At 42.8% G+C, this 24,605-nt stretch overlaps 1 protein-coding gene across 2 annotated transcripts; it reads left to right on the top strand.

Annotated features, from left to right (window-relative positions):
* Positions 1–6,848: 6,848 nt before the first annotated feature.
* CSNK1D (casein kinase 1 delta) lies at positions 6,849–24,311 on the top strand. Of its 2 annotated transcripts, XM_054393960.1 has the most exons (10): positions 6,849–6,936; positions 12,215–12,325; positions 12,896–13,044; positions 13,486–13,714; positions 14,078–14,248; positions 15,751–15,899; positions 16,338–16,509; positions 16,873–17,012; positions 22,026–22,092; positions 23,900–23,932. In XM_054393960.1, exons 1-9 carry the CDS (start codon positions 6,861–6,863, stop codon positions 22,056–22,058), a joined length of 1,230 nt encoding a protein of 409 aa, XP_054249935.1. In that variant the 5' UTR covers positions 6,849–6,860; the 3' UTR covers positions 22,059–22,092; positions 23,900–23,932. The 2 variants fall into 2 exon arrangements, with proteins under 2 accessions (XP_054249935.1, XP_054249934.1); XM_054393959.1 differs by lacking the exon at positions 22,026–22,092 and having other exon boundaries at positions 6,861–6,936; positions 23,900–24,311.
* The last annotated feature ends 294 nt before the right edge of the window (positions 24,312–24,605 follow it).

The raw sequence follows: 24,605 nt of genomic DNA on the forward strand, positions 1-24,605 counted from the left end.
GTGGGCAGGCATGTCACAGACTAGTCGCACCAACCCTGTGCTCCTTGTGCTATCCTCACCTGGCCATGGTCAGGAAGGTGGGACCAAGAGCTGGTCTGTCTGCGAGGAGAAAATGGTTCCTACTGGGATGAATCAAAGCTCTGATTTGGGGTGGGCATTCGTGAGACCCTGTGGAATCTGTACACAGAGAGGGAAGCTACTTTGTGCCAAGCTAACAAAAGTGTCTACTTGTAGCATCAGTGGGAGAGTGGATGAAGCTGAATCCTCAAAAACACCTCATTGTCCAAACCCTAATACCAGCAATTCCATTTCCAAGATTACACTGCTCTCAACAGGTGGGCAAACAGACCAAATCTTCTGCATCAACATGGAAAGCAGCAAGCATTGCTCTGCTCTCACAAAGTGGGGATTCTAATGAACTCCCTCAGACAGACTGGAAGCAGGTGCTGAAGGCTTAATAGAAGGTGTCACATAATACAACTTCCAAGCATTTTCACTACTATTTAGGCACTGGAAGAAATCAACTTAATCAAAGCCATCTGTAGCGATCTGTGGTGCAGGACTTGCACGGTAGAGAAACTGGTGGTTGCTGACTTACTCCCCAAGAAACCTGGCTGCAGTGCTGGGCTGTGGCTGCATTTTTACAAACATATATTAAAAAATATATATGTGTGTGTATGGTATTAGTGCAAGTGCCTGAATTAGTCTGTGGAAAGAGATAAAGGACCCTGCAGAAGTCCAGAAAGATGCTCCCATCTGCCGAGTGGGGAGATCCTTGGGGGTCACCATGAGAGGCACCTAGACCACAGTGGACCATTGCTGTAAGAGGTTAGTAGCCAAATAATTCCTTTGTCCCATTCTGATCATTCACCCTACTGGGACCAGGGATGGACCAGTTCTAAAAGCTTTTGGAAATGCCTTTCTCCTTCCCAGGACTGTGCCCATGTCCACACAATCCTCCAGGTGGCTGCCCAAAGCATGTCCAGCACATCTGCCTGACCAACCTCCCAGCAGGACAGTGAGCTCTGCAAACAAAACATGGGGTGCAGGCATGCTTGTATGTGCCCCAGCAATGGCGGGGAACCACTACTGTGAGACTGTGGTGAATCCCAAGGCACAAGCATGGCTATCTCTCCATTCATCTCTTCTAAATGTGCAGTGAGACTGTCTGCCAATTTTCAAAGGAGTCTATCTTTACAATTATCCATGATCCCCAGTGATATGAGACATTTAATCAGTGTCTCCTGACTTCTTGTCAGATTAATTACCATCAGCATGTGTTTTCTGCTGTTTTCAGGGGAATCTGGTCATGGGAAAGTGAAGAAACAGCTCTCCTGATTTGAGTGGGACTTTGCAGGAGGAGGGAGGGTCTCATGGCTCTGTGGTGAGGTGCCGACATGCAGTGTTACTTCTGCAGATCTCTGCAAGGCCACCTTGCAGCCTGGGCTGGCCTGGTTGTGCAGCCACTATCAACAGGAACATTACTTGTTTGCAAAAACTTCTTTCTTCTCTGCAGGACTCCTTCCTGTGTCTGTGAGAGGAGCCAGAGCAGTGGTGCAAACCCTTCCTGGGCAGCGTGGGTGAGCCCTTGCAGAGGGAGCTGTCTCAGCCAGAAGGGACAGGGCCTGTAGGGGAAGGGAACAGGAAAAAAAGAGTTTGGGCTCCTGGGGAATGGCATGAAGCTCTTCCTCTTCAATCCGTGGGCAGCAATAATTTTGGCAGCTGCTCTGTTGCGTGGGCTGCTTTTGTGTGTATGTGTCCCCTCCTGCTTTCTCAGGCTGCGGCCCCACTCTGAAAGCCAGCGGAGGCGTGGAAACCTAATCCGGCACGGGGGCGGCGTGCCTGTCCCGAATGCTTTTGGGATGGCTGCCGCCCAGTTCTCTCCGTAAATTCACCGCGATGCTCAGCAGCACGTCCCCCTCCTGCCCTGGGGCCAGATGGGGGATGCCGTGTGAATGCTGCTCCACACATGATACCCATTAGGGATCCTGGGTGTGCAAACCGGTGGGCAAAACAGGGAAAAGCTGAGGCTGTGGAGAGCAGCGGGCAGGGCTGCCAAGCCCTGCTTCTCCCAGCTGTCCTCGATTAGGAACCAACATGCTCCAACCAAACGGTAGCAGAGGCTTGTCTGCATGGCTGTCATTGGGCTGAGGTCCTTTCATGCCCCAGCAAGAGGCACTTTCTCTGCTGTGTTTTATGAGGGTGGTGTGAGGACATGCTCTTCAACTGCTGGGTTTCACCACCTCTTCCTTCCAGCTGCCTACAGCCCAGGGAATGATATGCCTCCATCCAGCAATATTGCTTATGGAACTAAATCTCTTGTGGACTCATCCCTGTAGGGTCCTGCAGTGCTTGTAACATTGACCTATTGCTTGTTCTCACTTGGCTGTGGACAGGGAGGATGTCTCAGGGAGAATGAACTGCAGCTCCCAAAAGACAAACCTGAATTCCCTCTATTCTTGAAAGACAGTGTCTCCCTTGAGCAAATCCATAAAGATACTGATGGGATACATTGAGCATGGCAAATGCCTAGCTGCGAAGTGTGGCAGCTAACTGCTCCTGACTTCAGCTAAGCTGAATGGCCAGTGTGGTTGGAGCCACTGTGGCTTTGTTCTTAAATTAAAAAAAAAAAAAATTAAAATATAGATAAAGTCTGAGATATTTTCCCCAGAAATCTCTCTCTTCCCTCTCTCCCTGACAGAGGCTGCAGAGTAGAAATGTGTCTGAAGCCTCTTAGGCTTTTCCCATGGAGCACTTGGTTTGTTAAAATATTTGACATCAGGGTTCTTTATTACCTGCAATAAAATGTCTCTGCTAATCTTTAACATGCAGCGTGTCAGAGAACAAGGATTGCATTAAAAACCTGTTTATGGGAGCGTTACTAAATCTTGTAAAAAGGAGTAAAAGTGAATGATGACTGGGGAAAAAAAAAAAAAGCCATTGCCATGACAGGAAAGGTTTTGCCCAGCCATATGGTGCCTGGCAAAAGTACAGAGAGATGTTTGATCCAGACCTGAACCCAAGGCTGTGTGAGGATGAATGAACACCTCACTTGATCCCCACCTTGGACTTACATATTGATTTCCAAGCCTGCTGAATTTTATCCCTCCAGTCTTAAGTGATAGAGACATAGGGAGAAAATCATAAAAGTGGAGGCAGAAAGAAAAGACAATACAAAGTTACAAAACTAGAATACAGGAAAAAATACTGAGAGATACAGGGAGAAACTTGCAAAAACAATGGGGTAGAGAAGCAATGGGGTACAGAACGGACAAAAGAAAGGCAAAAAGAAAAAAAAATTATATTTGGTCATGGAAATAAATTTCTTAAAGTTATGATCTACAGGACTGACAAGAAAATATTAAAGATAGGGACAGCAAAGTGGATGAACTTTGACAAATTTCAAAAGCCTTAATGAAAGACCAGAAAGAGCCACACCACAAGGAGACAGCCCCAGAGAGACCCAGTGACCCCGGTGCACTGGAAGGCAGCAAGGCCTGGCTGGGTCATTGGAAAAAGCGGGGAAAAGCTCAGGGGCTCAGGGGTGTATTTCTCTATTACTTTTTTTTTTTTTTTTTTTTTTTTTTGTTGGTTTTCGTAAACCTCCGAGGACTGTGTGGCACTTGCAGGGGGCTACAGGACTGCAGGACCGTACAGTGAGACTGACAGACGTTTCCGGAAGGCTGGAAGACTGTGGGACCACAGAGTGCGATATCCGGAGGGCTAAAGGGCACTTCCTGGGGACTTGGAGTGCCGTGAGCGGTATCGCCCTGTGCCTAGCCCCTTCTCTTACCTACATTGCTGGAATATGCTGGGTTTTTTTGCTCTCCTAATGTCCAATACAAACCTCCCTTGAGGTTTAAACAACTTGAGGCTGCTTCCTGCACTGGGAGCACTGGCTTCTCAGATTTAGGTTTAAAGTAAAACTTAGAAAACTAAGTGTCACAACAGCTGAATTTAAATATAGCGATTTATGAGGACACCCCCCCCCCCCCCAACCTAAAAGTATTATAGCTAAAATAAAACTAAATTTAAGTTCAACGTTTTGGAAAACATTTAGAACACTGGTTGGGCATCATTAATGCCTTTCAGTTAGTAACAGCAATGTTAAATTTATGCATTATTGATGCCAAAACATTATCATCATAATAAAAATTTCCATAATAAAAATGAAACAGCACACTGACTGGGAGCAGTTTATTATAATAACATCGTCTTTTACTTACCATAGTATTGATTTGGTTCCTAACTGATAATAGAAATAATGATTCAGAGGACTTAGTCAGGGGACTCTGTCCCTGTTATCGGTGCTTTGTCTCCTTTTCCTTTTCCCCCGCAGCCACGAAAGACCGGGATCCTCCTCGAGCCAAGTCGCTCGGCTGTCCTCTTTTCTCTGACAGCTTGTAAGTGCTCTGCCTTTTTGCCCCCACACCAAAAGGAAGGCAAGGTCAGCCAGAGACAACTCACACAAGCCTGAAGCAAGTGTAGTCAGCAGCATCCTCAGCACAGCTCTGGGAGAAAGAAAGCAGCAGCCGCTTATTATTGTAGATGGCTTCTAGAGACACTTCTCTTTCCCCATACTGCTGCTAACAGCCCCATGTTAAGGGCAAAGCAAGTACATATGAGGGCCAGCTTGCCATCTTCGTGCCAGGGCTTGGACACAGTCTTTGGCTACTGGGCAGGCTTCAGGGGACAGGCTGGAGCTGATGGCAGCAGTGCGGGGTGAGCGGGGATGGGGGAGAGATAATGAGCTGGGGAGGCACGCAGCTTCTGTGCCCGGGTTTGTGTCCTCTTCCCTTCCCTCTCCCCTCTCCCTTGTAACTCCTCGGGGCTGCGCTGACCCGACTCGCCTCCACAGTTCGGCCGTGGGGTGGCAGCAGCGAGCGGCCGGCACCGGTGGTACCGTTGCGCGCTTTGCACGCCAGGAGCCGCCAGCACAGCCCAGGCGGGACGGCCGCGGGGGTTTCGTACCGGGAGATGGCAATGACAGTGGCTGCACCAACCGGCGAGCACCGTGGTATCGCATCGCCGTTACCGACGGACGGCAGCGTGGAACACGGGGCGCGGGCACCGCGCATACCCAGCTCCCGCGCTGCAGTACCCCATGTCGGCCGCGCGGCGTCAGCAGAGAGCGCGGAAGAATCGCGGCACTCGGATGCCGAACTGCAATCCTGAACAAGGGACGCTGGATGGCAGCATCCCCTCAGTTCCCGTGCTCGGAGCCCTCAGGGAGGAGAGCGCTGACCGGGAGCTCCGCCCAGTTTACACCACCCGGAGATGGGAACTACTCCCTGGGGTGCGGAGCTGGCGTTTGTCTGCCTTTTTGCCCCTTGCAGCCCAGGCAGCGACAGTCGTTGCCTCTGTGCCTAACAGCAGTCAAGGGGCCTGAGCATTTCAGCGCTTTCCCTTTGTCTGCTCTATGAGGCTGGTGGTTGTCCATGTTGTGCCCCCCACCCCCTTACGGAGAGAGAAGCAGCAGCACAGGGAAATTCTGGAGCAGTTATTTTTTCCATCGCAGTAAGCCCCGTGGATTGCTGTATCCATCTGCATGTGGGAGGGGTGTGAGTGACAGCAGCAAGTCAACAGATGCTGGCAAGAGTTAATCAACACCGGTAACATGCTGACAGCAGGTGAGAGGAGGCTGCTTTGTGTGAGAGGAGCAATTATCTTCATCAGAAAACAGCACATCTGAGCAGACCATGTCCAAGTAGGTCATCTACCAATAAGAGACACTGGTGATCCTTGGGATTAGTTGAGTTAGTGGCACCTCTGTGCTATAAAGAATCTGCTCCTCTAATCCTGTGCACATATAAGGCTTCCTGTGCAGGGCTTGGCACTTGGCAGACACTGCATAATGTTACTTACCACCCTGTCCTCCAGTATGAAAGTCCTTAGATACAAAAGTGAAAGCAAAGAGACACACAGATGGTATATTAGAGGTCCTCAGCAGATGACCATAGAGCTCTGGAGGTTCTACCTTTGCTCTGTGCATGTGTGAAGCTCTGCATTCCTTACTGCTCCTGCCACCAAGCCTTTTGCTGCCTCCAACACACAATACTTGGTAGGCTGGATGGGCTGTTAGGCTGCTGTGTCAGGTGAGCAGCTCAGATCCTTTGGCTGCCTATTTCACCTCCTGAAAACAATCCCTTTCACACTTGGTTTCTTTACTTCACACCTGAGTATCTCCTGGCCTGCACGCCGTTCTTAGCAGCAACACAGCTGACACACAGTAGAAATCGAGTTATCACCTTGCTTTAAAGACAAAATGCTTGAACCCGATTGTTGTGGACGATACGAAGACTACAGGTTACACGAGAACGCGCCCAGGCCCCGCTGCTGGGAGCCCGGGTCAGTGGGAGCACCTCTCCCATGCGCTGACAGGGCTATGACGGCAACACGGGAGGCTGCGAGTCGCCGTTCCCCACCCGCCATACCCGTCGCGGCGCAGACAGCCCAGGAGGGTGGAGAACACCGCCCGGTCCAGTGCCGCTGCAGGCCGCTCCTGGCTCCTCCCCATGGGGTTGGCGGAGCGGGCAGCGGCTCCTGAGCACGACGCGAGGGGCGTCTGAGGCGGGGCCGCACCGCGAGGCGCGCCCGTTCCCACAGCCAGCGCAGCCCGCCCCCGTTGCTAGGGAAGTGAGGTCACGCAGTATGGCGGCTCGGGGCCGGGGAGGCTGAGGGGCCGGTCCGACGGGGAATCCGCGTCCATCCTTCCCGGGAGCTGCGGCGCCGGTGCTGGCTGTCTCGCTAGTAACGAGCGGCAGGACCAAAGCCGCGATGGCATTGGGAACCGCGGAGCTGTGAGGCAGCAGGGCGGGCAGAGCGACAGAACCGGGTCGCGGACGAACCGAGCTGCCGCCATGGAGCTGAGGGTGGGAAACAGGTACCGGCTGGGCCGGAAGATCGGGAGCGGCTCCTTCGGGGACATCTACTTGGGTAAGGAAGGTGGCTCGCTGGGGACGTATCCGGTGGGTCTTGCGGCACTATGGAGAATGCTGGGGGCTGGGGTGGGTACCGCTCGTTGCCGAGCCTGCTCTGAGCTCCCGGAGAGGTTGGGCCAGGGGCAACCCCCGGGACCTCATTTCACCCCGGCTGGATCTCAGGCTGTGCTGCTGTCCAAGAAATGCGCTTTGTTACGAAGCACCTTGCTAGAAGCACAGCAGTAGCCACTTAATGTTTCGTTGACATCATGTCCTAATTTGGACAGTGCGGAAATCGGGAATTCTGTCTTACTAGAGTTTCCTCTTGCCATTGTTTGTGTTGTGACCTTGGGCACCGTTAATCTTCTAATCTGTAAAAAAGGGCATAAGGATATAAATCCCCTAATTTCTGGGGGAAAACCCAGCAAAACAAGACGATAAACAAAGCCCACCACGCTCAGAAAACGTTTTGGGAAATAAACGTGCAGCAGGGTTAAATATCACTGCAGTGGACTGGGAAAAATTGCTGTCACAGGGATGTTTTTCTCCTGTGAGGCCCAGAAAAACCTAAATAATTACACAACTCCGGATGACTGAGTTGTTAAAAAACCCTCAAATTCTTCAAAGAACCATCACAGTTTGGCTGTCCTGTTGCTCAAACGGTGCCTTACTGCGTATCTCCTGCCCTGCTGCCCTGGGTTCCATGCAGTTGGAGGGTTTGCAGGATTGGCGTTGGCTTTGCCTCTCGGTTGATGTAGCTCTGTCACAACTAATTGCTTACAGTTGCGATGAGCAGCGGTGGGCACAAGAAGTTCTGAACATAGTAGAAAATAATATATTCTGCAAAATAATAAGAAATAAATTCGGAGAAATACTGATTTTATATCTAGCCACAAAGAAACGAGTTCTCTGTGTGTGAAAACTGTGGTAACTTAGATAAGCAAGTCCAAAAGGGAAGTGAGGTGGAGCCTGCAGGGTCTAAGGTATGTCTGGAGGGTAAAAACAACGTCAGCAGCTAACGTGTGTGGTAGGTCTGGCAGTGTATGCAGAACCAGAGGTGTTTTCTCTTCTTAGACAGCCCTGCTTCATGTGGCAGCGTGCAGCTGGCATTCCAAAAGAATTTCCTAGCTAAAGCTGCTTGTTTACAGATCATGAAATAGTGATTATCCGTAATAAAGATCATCTGCGTGATGAAAACTCCCATGTTGTGAGCTGAAGGCATGTGGTTGTCTGGCGGCAGAGAACATGATTTCTTCTTTCTGCATTGCTTGCATCAAAGATTGAAGGCTATTGTGAGAAAGATGGTGGCAATGCTTGTGCAAAAATTGGCTACCGCTGGGATTTTGGGTGGAGATAAAGGCAGTGTTTAAAATCTGAAAAATTTTCAGTGACTTGAGAAACTTCTGCTTTAGCATTTGACTGCTACTCAGGTAGAGCAGTTTATATTATACATAAAAGTGCAACTAAGATAAGTATTTTTTTTAATCTTTATGTGTGCAACCCACACCAGTAAAGTCACACAGGAAGTAATATTTCTCTGGATGTTTGTACTATTGTTACACTGCATTGTGCATAAGATTTCCTCTTTTTCATTTTGTGACCTATTCTTTTTATCTCCAAGTAGCCATCATGGATTTATGTTTAGGGCTTGCTGCAAAATTCATATCTGAGCCAGGACCTAGCAGAGAGTTATATGCAGGAAAGAACCAGATAATGGCATAGGTTCCTTTTTCCATGTGAAATTGCTGTCTCTCAGGAACCGAAGCCTTTTGTAGAGGCCCATTCAGTTTGCCTACCATTATATAGTAGAACAGAGGCATTCAAAATCTGTGTTTTTTTTTTTTGAAAAACCCCAAGTTGCTACATGGTCTTTCGGACTGTGCAGTAGGACATACGTGCCTCAAAATAACTGTTCAAATTCTTGCAGAAGTCATGATTTTTTTCTGATAGCTCTTAGTGAATTTATGGATTCCACCTCACTTTGAAAAAGGAAGATCTGATTATTTTTGCCTGTTTCCAGTCCCTGTGTAATTTTCTTAATGCAGTTAAAAGGGTGTTGAAGACATTGTGGAGTAGAGAGGAGGGCCTGCCTGCCTTTCTGCTTGCCTTTCTGCCTGTTTTTTGGAATATAGAGCAAACAACTCTGTTGCCATTATCCTAGTTCTTTCATATTCTTGCCTATTCTCCCTCATACTTCAAAACATGTCTTCTGGAATTTGGAATGACTCCAGCTTTACTTGCTTAGAATGGCAAGGTCTGTGGGACAGGATTTTGAAATGTAAGGCACAGTGGTAAATAAAGCAGTGTGCACAACCTGAAGAACATAAAATTTAGAAATTTATTGTAGTTTCATCTTTTCAAGTTACCTTCCAGAGGAAGATATGAAAGCAAGTAAGTCCCAGATACTCTAAATAGTATTAAAGATGGACCGAAGGCAAGGGATGGGGCGGTGTCGGAGTAAACATTTGTTTTGTTGCTCAGTCCATGAGGTCACATAGATGTGAGTCATAAAGGCATTGCTGTCTCTGTGTTTTTATGATTTCTGTATTATGTGTATGGTTTTGGGTGGTAAACTAAGTAAAGTAATTTCCAAAGTTTTCCTTATGGTAGAAGATTTTGCAGTTCCGAGAAAAATGGAATTTTGCAGTTGAAAAGAAAATACTTAGGCAAACCCAGACCTTCTTTTTTCACTTAAAAATTGTGACTTCTCATATACTACTTGTTACTACCTTGCAATTATTCATTCTTCTCATAATACTGCTTCTTGCTACTTTTCAATTATTACTAATTTTTCCTTAAAGGGAGCTTTTTGTTGTTTTAAAGTTATTTAAGCAGATTTGTCCCAGGATTTACTTGGAGATAGAAGTCCCTAGTTGGAGACAAGAACTGCATTGCTTAGAAGAATATGCGTATTTTTGTTACCTCTCATAATTCTTGCTGGAATTGTATATTCTGCTTTTATTATTTTAATACAAAATCTCTTGTCTTGAAGAAGAGGGTTCTACAGAAGCTAAGCTCAAGCTAAGGATCTTGACTATCTTAGGTGATAAAGACTTCTTGGGAAGAGCAACTGTTCTAAAAGATTATTTACTAGGTCGAGACTATGGTCCATCAAGTGGTCTGACCAATAATACAGATCTTGATCCTGCCATGCAGTTTTCTCCCTAATCAAACCGAAATTTACAGCTGTCTGTAAGAGAGTTGTGTCTTTCAGTATAATCAGAGAGCAATTTATGCCTGCTTTGCATGGAAAAGTTTAAAAAAATGAAAACAGCAAACCAACCAAAACCCCAAAGCAATCCATGAGATAATATTGTCTTTGATCTACACTTTCCATGATCTTGGCTACTGTGGGATTGTGGAAAGCATGTAGTGAATATAGGGATAAGCAAGAAAGCTCCAGAGTTCTGTGGTTCAAAATCAAGATTTTTATTTGTTTAGAGTGGGGAGGTCAGGATTAGGTCAGAAGATAATGCCTTCCTCCTTGTATTGTTCTGTCCTTTCACATTTCTGGACTGGTGTCACCATAACTCATTTAAAGTCCACCAAAATAGTATATTCATGAAATGTGAAAACCTTAGATTACAGATTGAGGATTTTTCAGTTGTTGCTACTGTGCTGTGACCAAACTAGCAGCTGGTAATCTTGCCACCTATTGTGTCAGTTACAAAGGAATCATATGAGGCAAGAGGGAAGTACAGCTTCATTTTAATTTGTGTCTTCCAGTTTTTCACCTTGAGCTGTGCTTATTGTACGTAGAGTGAGCTTCAGATGGTTTGTTTTCTTAAGGTGCATTATGAATATTGACCCTGCTGTTCACTCAGAACAACTGACTGTACTAACACCACCCCATTAATATTTGTGTGTGTGTGTGTGCGCACACAAAAGAACATTTTAATAACCTAAAAAATGGGAAGTAGTCTTGTGAGAACTCATAGATAATTCCACACACTGTCAGCTCCTTGATGAAGTGAAGAGTGCCTGTTTCTAGATGTGGGGTCTTAGCTTGTCTTTGTTAGCCTTGGTTAGCCTGCCTTTATGGACAAAAGGCTAGAAAGCCCTGAAGTACCTCCTTAATGTCAGAAAAAAGATTTTGCAGTTAAAATAGTTAGGTCAATACATTAGCTCAGTGCTCTGTAATGGTCCAAAAAAAGCTTCTGGAAAAAAAATAGATAAGCAGGAAAAAAAGGTATAATTGTGCATCTCTGTCTTAATAGTTTTGTGTGACTCAAAAAGGGCATTACAGAATTTGCAAAGGTACAGATAAGTAAAATATGGAATAATTAAGGGTAATTAAAAATTCTGTACAAAGCACAGCAAAAGATTCTGACCTGTAAAGAGTTAAGGGAAAGTGAGGTAGGGTAGAAGCCTATGAAATCCTGAGAAGGTGAGTACAAAATGAGTGTTTACAGCTTCTTTCTAAACAAAAAATACGAAACTTCAAGTTAAGCTTTTAAGAGTAGGGATCAGAACAGCAGATGATGTACCTCATGTGACCCTAACTCTCTAAGGCAATAGAGAAAAGAGCCAAACTCTGAAAGTAGAGATACTTTGGTGATATGTCTGAAAACTGTCACACATCTCCTGTTGCCAATTCCTGTTCTCCTGTAGTTCCCAAGCTGCTTGTCTTTGAGAGCATGCATTTTCCTGACACACTGTTTATTTTTAAGAATCTCAGGTTTTCCCTACATACCTTTAAGCTTCGGAAGTGAACAGGTAAACCAGGTTTTTGGTGACTTGATTCACAACACAAGAATTTTAGGAGATTTTAAAAAGTTATTTGACAGGAGTTATTCTTGATTCTAAATAATCACAACCAGATAAAATCATAAGGTGTCAGAATTCATCTGGAGTATGTTGAGGTTTAGGGAAGCTGTAGTCTTTGTTTCCAAGGCGTAAGAGGAGGTGATCTGAATTCCAAGCGTTTCTTAGGTTGGCCAGCATTCATGCCACACCTGTAAACGTTCATTCTGAGCACTGCCACTACAAGCAGAGTGGAAAGACACCTCTCAGAACATGTGTTCATTTTGGTTTGTTTTGGTTTTAATGGGATAGCAGCAGTTTTGGCTTCCTGTGCTACAGTGTGATAATTATCTCTTAAACTGCTAGTCTGTTCAAGAGAACCTGTAAGACTTCAGAATAATTTGTAGTTCATTGTGACTGAAAGTACTTCACAATCTTTGGATGTTTATAATTGAGAAAGAGTTTGTTAACGTTTGTTTTGTTTCGGTCTTGACAAAGGAAACGTGTCTTGAAAATATTTTGGCCAATGTTTTTAACTCTTCTGGTTTTAGGAACTGATATTGCTGCTGGGGAGGAAGTTGCAATTAAGTTGGAATGTGTGAAAACCAAACATCCTCAGCTCCACATTGAGAGTAAAATCTACAAAATGATGCAGGGTGGAGGTAAGCAAATAATTTTCCTTCTTCAGACATGTAACTGGTTTTATGTTTGATGTATCTGCTACCTGGAAGAATTTACTGGTTAAGATCTATTTTGACATTTAAGGAGAAGGTGGGAAAAAGGTAACAGGGTGGGTGATGAGCAGTACCTCAGCTCTTCTGCAAGCTAGAGTAGCAGTTCCAAATCCATGGCTACCAAACTTCATGATAACCCTGAGATCTTCCAGTGCTGCTCGGGATCATGTAACCTGAATAGGGTAAAATACTTCATTTTTGGGCTTATAAGGTGGGTTTTTGAGCATGGATGCTGCAGAAGGAGATGGCAGAGGCTAAGTTTTCATCCCAATAAAGATTTCTCTCTGAACGGAAGTCAGGAAAAAGTAAAGAGAAGAGTTTAAAATGGTGGATGGTACCATTTCACTTCCAAATGGTGCAAAGTTAACTCACTGTGAATACAAACATTCACACTAATGACCCTCTTAGAATTCATTGCAAGAGCCTGGAAGGTTTGTGTGTATGAACTGTATAAATTAACTTGTTATACTGAATGCACTCTTTCCTTTTTTTTTCCAGTGGGTATTCCCACAATTAAGTGGTGTGGAGCTGAAGGGGACTACAATGTAATGGTGATGGAGCTGTTGGGACCGAGTCTTGAAGACCTCTTCAATTTTTGCTCAAGGAAATTTAGTCTTAAGACAGTCCTGTTACTTGCTGACCAAATGGTAGGAAACTGCTTTGTTGATCTGGATAGTGCATTATGTTTGGATATTCAAATTTCTGGAGAGGCCATAACCAGATGCATTTCTGTAATTTTGAGGTGTATCATTAAAGACTCAACATTAGTTTTCTTTCTGTCAAGTGTCCCATCAGAAGAGGTTACAAAGTCTTCAGTGGATTTTTTTTAAACTGGACTTGCACTGCGCAAACACGTAAGAAATTCCCTCAGGAAAGTTTTTGGAAGCAAATATAAAACAGACACAGGGAAAGCGCTGGAGAGAAGATTATCTATTGTCTTCTAAATTGTGTTCTCCTTAATGCCCTTATATTTAACATTAAAGGATTCTTTATTTCTTCTATCATTAAGACAGCGTTGTGGGTGTTTTTATAATAAAAAGGGGCATGCCCAGTCTCTCACAATGATTTATTTTGTCCTTTCCCTTTAGATTAGTCGAATTGAATATATTCACTCAAAGAACTTCATCCACCGAGATGTGAAGCCAGATAACTTCTTAATGGGCCTGGGGAAGAAAGGCAATCTTGTGTACATCATAGACTTTGGGTTAGCAAAGAAGTATCGAGATGCTCGAACTCACCAACATATTCCCTATCGTGAAAATAAAAACTTAACAGGAACTGCTCGTTATGCATCCATCAACACTCATCTTGGAATTGGTGAGCTGGGGAGAAAGCACTAAGTACAAACTGTAAAAGTGTCAGTGCACATAAATTTAGTGCAAGTAGATGTTGCTTTATGGAGGCATAGAAGACACTCCCTATTTCTGGCATTAAGAGTGCAGCATGCTTGGCCTTCTGTCTCTTGGTTGGGTGGGGTTTGGTCAGTTTGTAGGAATTAGCACAATTTTTAGTAACTGCAAAGGTGGTAGGTGTTTGTTTGTACTAGATGAGTTTGTCATGGGTATAATAACAGCTATCTCTTGTTTTTCTAAGGGTTTTTATGACAGTCTTGATGCACAGTCTTTTGTTTTTCCAGTAGAAAATGAAACCTAATGAGTCCACTTTTTTATGCTGTTGTAGAGCAATCTCGCAGAGATGACTTGGAGTCCTTGGGCTATGTACTGATGTATTTTAACCTGGGCTCCCTCCCCTGGCAGGGACTGAAAGCAGCAACAAAGAGGCAGAAATACGAACGTATCAGTGAAAAGAAAATGTCTACACCCATTGAGGTTTTGTGTAAAGGATATCCTTGTAAGTTACTCTGCTGTGGCACTAGGCCTACATGTTCACATTTTAGTGGTGTTTCTTTGTTCCTTTGCAGTGAATTCTACCAGTCTTTTTGACTTCTCTCTCTTGTTTTTTTTTCCTTTCCCCATCTCCCGCATGATGGGCCTTGTCCATGATAAAGATACTTTGATCTCAATACTGGGATCTTTGTGATCACAGACATTTCCAATTATCCCTTTCTTAACTATTAGCAAACAATTGAAGGGTAGCTTGGTACGTGCAATTTGCACTTTTGCACTGTATTGTGTGTGCATGTGTCTGTGGGGCTGGATAACTGATAGACAAACAGCTGAGAAACTACCTTTTTTCATATCTGGGAGTGCTGTTTCTTGGATGAAACCAATCGTGTTATCAGGTGCACCTACTGCACTTTTTTCACCTGGGAGTTTCACCTGCCACTCCAAATTCATCTGATTTGGCCTCTTGGTGGTCAGTATCTGTGAGATGCACAAGAAGCTTTTCTTATCCTACCTTCATGCCTCAGAGTTGTTCTGTTTCTCGATTTGGTATTTACGCCATAGTAACTTGGCACATTTGACCCCTGTCAAATAATATTTAAAATTCTAACATTTTAAATTTTGTTAACATTAGCTGCCATCAGAAACTCCTGGCTTCAGCAGCTAGGTACACTAATGAGAACTAAGTTTTTGTTGTGGTTGTATGAAAACTTAATGTCTGATCTGTTTCAGCTGTCACTTCATAGCTGTGCTTTCACATTCACTGTGTTTTTTTTCCTGAGGTTAATAGGGAAGACTAATCAACTTTCCTTGTGCTGTTTGTTAGAATTTCTTTCTGAATGTAAATTATTGATCTGTTATGTCAACCAGAAAGCTCTAAAGCTGGTATTTTGGTATTGCTGGTATCTCTGATGTGTTGAATTCACAATTTTTTTTCTTGCTGTGTAACGAATATTTTATGTGCCATATAAAAACAGGTGTCCAGACCATTGCAAATCTAAAATGGTGGCATGTCTTGCATGGGAAATTTCAGTGTATCCGCTAGCTTTTGTGTCTTTTGTGAGGTAGCAGACACAAGTCTTTATGTGTCTTAACAAACAAAGAGTTGCTATTCTGTGTCCTTCAAGAAATTCCATTTAGATATATTTACAGCAAAGAAAGACCAGAGAAAATGTCTCTTTTCTTGCTCAGCTAGTTTTAAACGTGTCTTTCACCTCCCCCCTACTGTTGGTTGATGGACTCTAATATTGGGTTCTCTCTGCTTTTGACAGATGAGATCTTTGCCTCCTCTGTGGTAGTTTAATTATCAGAGTTGACTTGATAGAGGGGCTGCAATGTTGGCTTCAGTAGATTTCTAATATTAGGTCATTGTACTTTTATGTTTAGGAGTTTCTCTTTTTGTTGGGGTTGAGGTGGTTGGATTTGGGGTTGGTTTGTTTGTTTTTTATTTAGAAATACAAAGAGCAAGTGTGAAGCTGAAGGAAAAAACCTGCATTTCTTTCATTGCAGCTGAATTTGCCACATACTTGAATTTCTGCCGTTCTTTGCGCTTTGATGACAAACCAGACTACTCCTATCTAAGGCAACTATTCAGAAACCTCTTCCACCGGCAAGGGTTCTCCTATGACTATGTGTTTGACTGGAACATGCTAAAATTTGTGAGTAGCTGACATAGCTTTCTAAAACTTACAGGATTTTAGATGGTATTATTTTTATTACATTGTAAGTTTTGAGTATTTTAACATACTGTTAGATTGCCTTGCCTTTTTCCTCCTGCAAACTATCAGATACTGTTAGATTGTTTTGTCTTTTCCCTCTTGGAAGCTCTGGAAGCAAGGCAAGAGACAGAGGAGGCATGAGGTGGGGCTTGAATGATATTTGCCATAACAGTGTTTGTGTACATTAGCATTTTGAAGTCTACCCCACCAGTTGTATGAACAGAGTTTATGGCAATTCAAGAAAATGTACCAGAATAATTGATGACTTAGCAAAGCCCAATTCACAGGTTGTCCAGTTTTTTATTTTCAATATTTTTATCCAAATAGTAGTAGTAAGATCAATAATGCCCCAAGTTGTTCACTAGTCTTGACCCGCAGGGTGCAAGCAGAGCGGCTGAAGATGCTGAACGTGAAAGGCGAGAACGAGAGGAAAGATTGAGACACACACGAAATCCAGCTGTGCGTGGGTTGCCCTCCACTGCTTCTGGCAGGCTGAGAGGAACACAAGATGTAGCTCCTTCTACTCCTCTTACCCCAACTTCACATGCTGGTAAGTAAGCAAATAACCTGCAAAGACTCATCTTGTAGGCTACTCTTAATTTGGAGTTTCTTCCTAGTCATTGGAAATTCGAAATTAGAATTAGGATACCTGAGTGGTGTTTGTCTCTGGTCAGGGCTTGGGAGGTTTGTTTAGCTTTTCCCCCCATTGCTTTTCAGTAGATTCAAAGTAATTGTATACACTCATCACTTGCTACTAGCTGCTTAGATTTTTATGAATGTAAAACAGTGTCTTTGATTTCTCCTGTGTGACTCTGTGGAAGTTCTAGATGTAGACAGTGAAAGTGTAATCTTTCCACTGGCCATGTTATAATCCCATTTCTCATTATGAGACTAATGCATATCTTCCTCACAGCCAACACCTCTCCTCGGCCAGTATCTGGTATGGAACGAGAAAGGAAAGTGAGTATGAGATTGCATCGAGGTGCCCCAGTCAATATCTCGTCGTCTGACTTAACAGGCCGACAAGATACCTCTCGCATGTCAACTTCGCAGGTAAAAAAGATTTCAGTGTAATGGAAGGATGAGGGTGAATTGATGAAGTTAATTTGCCAAAAGAACATGCCAGCTAATTGATGTGATTTTTGTACCGATTTTGCAGATGATGTTGACATTTTAACTGAATGTTTGCAATGTGGCTGTAGACTGCTATAAACAAAGAAGTTGTTACTTCTTTTTTACCTTGCCAGCGATAAGCATAAACCGTTCAGTGACACAGTGTAATTGCTGTAGGAGATGATGCCCAAGCCTAAAGACACAGCATTTTTATTTGCAATGATAATATTTGGCTCCTTTACTCATTGAATTTTCTTGTGTCTGTTATCAATGAGAAAGCAGAGTAAGTCAGAGGCAGTTGTGAGTCACATTTCCAAACGAACAGAGCAAACTGGTGCAGAATAGATCAGAACTAGTTGGTGAAGAACAGAAAAGTGCAAAAATGCTGTAGTGCAGCACTGCAGAGCAGATAAGAAGCCACATAGGTGGATGATGAATAGGTCGCAGAAGGCTCATTTGGAGAGGATGACAGGGGGATGAATGGTAGAGTGATTCATAGCCATAGTCAGCACTGAAATCTTCCCACTGGTCACAGTGATTTAGCAAGGAGATTTTAGGAATGCTTCTTTTTAATGTTTAAATATATTTTTAACTCTTTATGCTATAGCTGAAACATTCCTTTTTCAGGGCATTCACACAGATCTGTCCTAAGTAGTGTGGCCTGGCTTTGTTCAGCTTCCCTTCAGTTTTACCTCAGAATGGGGAACCACCTGTGCTGTAGGCATGCAGCAGCATTACTGGGAGAGCGCTTTCTCATGAGGACTGGTGCAGTCACCTCCGGGGTTTTCCATCACGCCTCGGCGCCGTGCTGGAGCTCTAACTGCATCATTTTTGCTGTGGACTCATTTTACTCCTTGTTGACAGAACATACCGATAAAAATTAATTCCTTTTGGCTTCATCATTTAATTGGCAGAATTAATTCTTTTGGACAGTATGTGTTCTTATATAAAGTCCTACTGCCCGAGGGAAAGCTCTTTTAGAAGGAGGCCAGGTGGTTATCTCTAATGAAGTCTGGGTGAACTGGATTGGAGAAACAATTCTGCTGTAACAAAAGTGAAGTGGGATTTTTTTTTTTGATTGCTTCTCAGCTGAATTAATTCTTTCACTATGCAGCTGCAGGGATGTTTGTGCTGGTACAAAGGATGAGCAGTTCAGGAGCAGAAATGACTGGACGAGAGTAGGAGCTAGATGAGGTTTTCTGTGTTGGCTTTGGTGGCATTTTTTGCCAGCTTACTAATTGAGCTACAGTTCTCCTCACCAGAAATTTTCCTTTTGAAATATTTTAAAGATGAAGTTTGTGAACATGGAGAGAACAGAGGATAGAATTGCATATATCTTGTAAAAAATGCATAAATACCTGATAGAAGGGTGTAAAGAAGAGGCAGCCAGACTCTTCTCAGTGATATCCAGTGCATGGGCAATGGGCACAAACTGGAATACAAGAAATTCCATTTAGACACAGAAACAAACTTATACTATGAACACAGGCAAGGACTGGAACAGTTGCCCTGAGAGGTTGTGGAGTCTCATGAATTATCTGGAACCCAACTGGATATTGTCCTGAGCAGCCTGCTCTAGCTGGGTAGTAGGATTGAACTAAATGGTCTCCAGGAGTCCTCTCTGACCTTGGCTGTTCTGTGAGGCTGTGACATGGAGTTCCCCCTCAACATTTCCTTGAATGGTTTCCTGGTACAGTGGGTGTGCCCAGGGTTTGCTCTGGCATCCTGAGCAAATCAGATGCTTTGTCTCTGTTACTAGTCAAATACATACTGAATGGGAGTAACAGAAGTAAGTGTAGTGATGTTACCTGACTATGTTGAAGAGATTGTGTTTTTAATTTTTCTGCTGTATTGCTGATATGTAGCTCAGCACGCACATGACACTTTTCTAAACATTCTAAGGCACACGTAATCCAGGTGGGTTTGCAGATACATTTTGGTTCTGCCTAACTTTTAAAATGGGAATACTCTGAGATTGTGTAGGATTGTGGGGCAGTTTGAGTAGTCTCTGAATATCCAGATGTGTCATGTGTGGTGTGGGCCAACAGTACAGACTGGCTTAATGGCACGCTTCCATGTCTGCCCCTTTTTAGCACTCTCCTCCAAATACGGAATCACACTGTTGAACTCTTTACAATCCCAATAGTAGCCTAGTCGAGATCTTCTCTGAATTTGTTAGAATTAATCACTCATCATCTGTTGTCCTCATTTAGTTCTTGCTAAGGCAGTGAACCATTGTTGTTCTCCACTCGTGGTGAATGAACAATAGCATGCAACTGTAGCATCATTTAAACAGCTTCCCATGGGGCCTCTCAGATTTGGAAGGCAAGAGAGATTTACTTAAACTTTTACCTTTTAACACTTCCCCTTGAGATTGATAGAGAAAATTAGCTTTTCCTTTTCCCAGTTCTCGCTTACTCTGTAGCAGGCAAGATGGCACAAGTTGCAGATTTTCATAGCTTACACTCTTCCATAAACAAAATTTATCCTTATATGTTAACCAGGTTATCAGTTAAAGCCATAGTTTTCCCATTACCTTTACACCTCGTTTTTAGTCCAAAGTTATGAAGGAGAATTTTGATTGCCTACGTGTAAGAATACAGAAAATCATCCATACCCCTTCTTACCAGGAAAAAGTGAAGAACAGCAACTGTTTGTCCACACCCATTGCAAGCGTGTTAAGTTTCCTTTGTAAGTCTTAAGCAAACATGCTACCACTGTTCCTTTTTCAGGAAGTGCTTAAACCATATTCCTGGTAAAAATCAGCTTTTAAAGTTTTCTATACAGATCTACAGATGTCTTGTGTAAAGAATTACACTTGTTAGAGTCATTCTTTATAACTTGATAAATTAGTTTTGCTTTTGGATGCCTTGGTTTAATAAGGCAATGCTGCGTCTGTAATCCCCACCTCTCCATTAGGTAGAGGATGGGCTGCTGCTAGTTAAACTCTGTACAGGGGAAATGTGCAGAGGTTACTCAAATAAATAATGAAAGCCTCTAAGTAGAGTTTTTAAAGATGACTCTGCATTTTTACCTTCCTTTTTTCCAAAATGAGTTCTGATCAGTTCAGATTGAAAAGGAAAACTAAGGCTGAGACTGTAGATAATGAGAACCAAAATTCTGTTCTGGAAAATCAGTCTTCTCGGAGAAATTTAACACTCAGAGAAAGATGGTCAAGATAGATGAATATGTCATCTATATTCCCCACCTCCAAGGCGTTGTCCACTTAGTACCTAAACTATCTCAGCAGAAAGGCTAGCACTTTGTGCCACTAAGTAACAAGTGTTTATTGGAGTAACAAGTAGCATGTCTTCAAAACAGTTTGTGAAACTTCAGTGTTCCTAATGAAATCACCTAAATTCTATGGCGCATTTTATCCAGTACTTTGTTATATGGAAGTGAATACAGCAGCTAAAACCTGCCAATTGTGAGATGTTTGACAGAGATAAACATTAGTGAGAGCTGAGCAGACAGGTAAAGCCTATTGGACTGAAATGTGTAGCGCTGCAGGACTCCAAAACCTGATTAGGATGAAGGAATGGAGCCCGTTGTCTTATTTGGGGAGCTGTATCTCTGCTAAGCAATTGCTGAGGAGGCTTTGAGTCTAATGTTGAGAGAGGTTAGTATGATGTCATAATGAAATTTCATCCTTGTATCTCTGCATGACATAGTAATAACCAGAAATTGTTATTTCATGACATTAATGAGACAGACACTGGACTATTATGCTTAGTTCAGTTCTCAGTATCTTACATTGTTGGGAAAGTGTAGCAAAGAGAAGGGCCATACAAGTTGAGCTTGGGAAAATGGATTGTAGGATGCAAGAGTTTCAAATCAGTGTCTTTCAGTTTGTATGAAAGAGGTCATCTTGAGTTAGTTGGTGTAGTATTTTAGAGACTACGATTTTAACAGGAACTGATACTCAGAAAACATACATGAAGAATCTCTTGCTTAGAATGAAAACCACTGACATGGAAAGAAAAGCGAAACAGGGGCCTAAGTGAAGGCAGTTAGCCACTGGAACAGCTTCTAAACAAAGTAAATCATCTGTCCCCTTCACCTTTGCATCAGAACTGGATTGACTTCAAGGTGTTGTATTCAGGTCTAAAGCAAGCCTAAATTGCAGGTCTCTGTGCAATGAAGATTTGTGATCTATGCAGGACAGAAAATCATTGCAGCTGTTAAAAGATCTTTCTGCTCTTTGGTTCCGTGAGTGAATTGTTTACTAAGTCTACATTACATAGGCAATCTTTCCATGTTATGAAATGCAATAAGGGTAGTAGTAAAGGTCATAAGTATTCCAGTAAACACTGCTTTGAATCAGTTCTGTTGGTCCTCATTGCACAGACTGCATCCTGAGAGCAGTGATCATCTTTAGAGTCTAGTTATGGGTGAGTAGCCTTCAGTTCCTTTCACAGAAGGTTCGATCTGCTTATGGTATACAGTAAGTTGCTTAATATTTTTTCCTTAGTGTAGCTTGTTCAGCACCCAAGAGTCAAAAGCTGTTCATGTCTGCTGGTACTAGAGGATTTCTCTCCATAGTTGGAAGAAAAGATTGGAATGCTGCACAAAGAAACATATGATTAAATCTCTTTGGCAGGAGGAGTTTTTAGAAGACTAGCAAACACTGGCATTGAAAAGTGGTGTTGTGCTGCTTCTCTGGGAAAAAAGCAACATACTTCCAATGCCTCTGCATTTTTCATCCCCTCACAAGCATCTTAATAGGCATCATTCTCTGTGTTCTTCTGACCATGTGAGCTTTCTTTGAGGAATAAGGATTTATTCCTTTGACATATCTCTTAATATGATAGGATTGCCTTAGAAGTCTGAAATCGGAGCTCCTCAAAAGATGATACATTCACTGCTGCAGGTTTAGGTTGGATATTTGTTAGACATCTTTATATATTGGGGCAGTGGAACTGTTACAAATTGCTGTCTTTTCCCCTACCTCAGAATAGCATTCCTTTCGAACACCATGGCAAGTAGCTGCTCGTCTCCTTTCGTTGGAAGGCAGCACTGGGTGAGTGCTTCTCATTAGACACCAAAGCTTTGGCTGGGGTGGGGAAAAAAATCTTTGGAAACATCCAACTTTGCTGCTTCTCCTGACATTATCTCATAGTTGTACCTGTGCCTTCAGGTCAAATGCTTGATGGAGCACTGGCTTTTCTCTAACTTAAATGTCCTTCCAAAAGTTGAATTATGGCTGCTGTTCCACTTGGACTCTTAAGCAGAATTGACAAAATAGTGACTTTAAAAGCCCCTAAATTATTGAAGCATCAATAATAAAATAACCAAGTCTAAATTTTAGCTGTGTGAGAATTATGTATCTTTCCAGAGATGTTCATGCAGCAGTGTGTCATCCATTCAAAATCAGATCTGCTCCACATTCATAAACCCAAAATACCTGTTTGAAGGCTCAATTGACTGTGTTACTCAAATGGGGCTCTGTCTTGCTGTGAATGGAACGTTCTACTACAGCCATATCCATTTTTCACTGATTTATATTCTTCTCCATTCCTTACGAGCTGTCAGTTTAAAAATACTCAGATCTGTTCAGATCTATATATAACAAATGTTCACATACTAATGAGAATAGTTTGAACATGAGCTTCTCTGAGGTAGACAGACTTGGATTTGGGTATTTAGAACTTCTTTCCACTGTCCAGTGCAGTAGAAGTTTCTGCCTTTTTGTGTGCAGCTTTTGGCTTTTTAGTCTGTTCTGCTTCTGGCAACAAGTTTCATTAGGGGAATAACAAGTTTCAGTTGGAATCTGAACCTTGATGGCTGAAGGATGCTTTCTTAAGTATTTCAGGAGCTTCTTTGCTTTGCTTCTTATTAAAAAAGGCTGTGAGATTTTTCTGTTCCTTAATAAATTCTGTCGTATAACACCGTCTGCTGCCTCACTTTCTCTTTGAAGCCTAAGCTTGCACTAATCCTGTATCTCTAGATGGTGAAGAATCCTGCTATTCCTCTTCCTGCTTTGTGTGCTTGGCTGTCTGTCCATAAGCTGCTTCATAAACAGTTTGTAACATTAAAAAGATCCAACTGTAAATGGCAGCTTAACACTTTAAAGTCCAATTATCAGACCTTAATACAAAAATTTAAAATAAAAATTAAAAATAATTAAAGGGCAAACCTGAGGCTTTGCATTGGAAAGCTTGTGTGTGGGAGACATGCAGATTCTGGTCTGCTCAGGGGTGTGTCTGCATTGGTTGGCCTTTACTGTATGCCTCACTATTTATAGCTTTTTACAACTGAAATTAATACCGAGCACTGATTCAGCGACTTGGCTTCTTTAATTGCGGTGATGTGTGGTTGTTTCTCACTTCACAGTGGAAGTGTTCCTGAAATATTGTAACACTGCTGCTGAAACTGGTCAAACTGTGGAAATTAATGAAGTGTCTTTCAACACAATGTCTCATAAAAAAAAAGAAAAGTGATTGAAAAGAATGAAATTATTTTAACCCTCTTATTGAGGGTTTGGGGTTTTTTCCCCCCAAAATTTAATTATTCATTGTGTCTACTTCTGCACATCGGTGGTGTTTTCATCTGGTTTGTTCTTCTGTGCACGTTTATGCTTTGTTTACTTTTCTTCAAAACATCCCCTCTGGCTGGAAAAGTGAATTTTCCATGTTAACTTCTAATAAAGGAGGAAAATACAGGGAACTTCGTGTAGCTACAGGTGGGTGTGAAACATTTCACTGCTCGTTGGATTTTAGATTCATGCGCTTTGGGCAACGAATGATTTAAAAGTATATTGAGAGCCACTTATGTATGTTAACTGGAAGGTTGTGTGCTGATGTTGTCTTGTTTTTTGGCTTTGGTAGATTCCTGCTCGGGTAACTACCAGTGTTCTCCAGTCTGCTGTGCACCGATGAAAATTATTTTGCCATGGAGGGCAGATAATGCATGGCTGATCTCCTATGTTACCGATGGCTTTACTAGCAAAAATACCCTAAACTAGAGCGGAAACGTTACAATTGGAGTTCTCCATGTGACTTAAAAGGCACTTGGAGGAACATGGACAGACTCCAGCAGCTGCCATTACAGGACGCTTTTGCCAGAAACCCAATGACCTTAAGAGAACCCTGTGGTAACAGGGCTGGAAAAGAAAGATGGTTTACAGAGTTGACCGCCTGTTATCGGATGGCCATTTCAGTTTTCCCTCCACAGGCGGCAGACTTTACCCCCTTTTTATTATTCTACTGTAACTATAAATCTTTTACTTGGTTTAAGAAAGTTTTTTGTATCATTTTGCTAAAATTATTGGCTTGATTCTCTGTAAAGAACTCTTGCTTTTGTCTGATTTAAAAATGTAGAATATAAACAAACCTAAACTAAAGACAATGGCTTGAAATTTCTTGTTTAAAAAGAAAAAAACAATTAGTCTGGCAGGGAACATGTAAATGAATCAAAACCATCTGACTTTATTTAAACTGTGCATTTATTTGTATGGTCCCATTCTGACTGAGAAAGTTTTCTCATGAAATTTTTAAATCTGTTAGAATTTTATTTTGCTGTTTGCTGTCTTCA

The sequence above is a fragment of the Indicator indicator genome, chromosome 29 (genome assembly GCF_027791375.1).
Source record: "Indicator indicator isolate 239-I01 chromosome 29, UM_Iind_1.1, whole genome shotgun sequence".
NCBI classification, from domain to species: Eukaryota; Metazoa; Chordata; class Aves; order Piciformes; family Indicatoridae; genus Indicator; species Indicator indicator.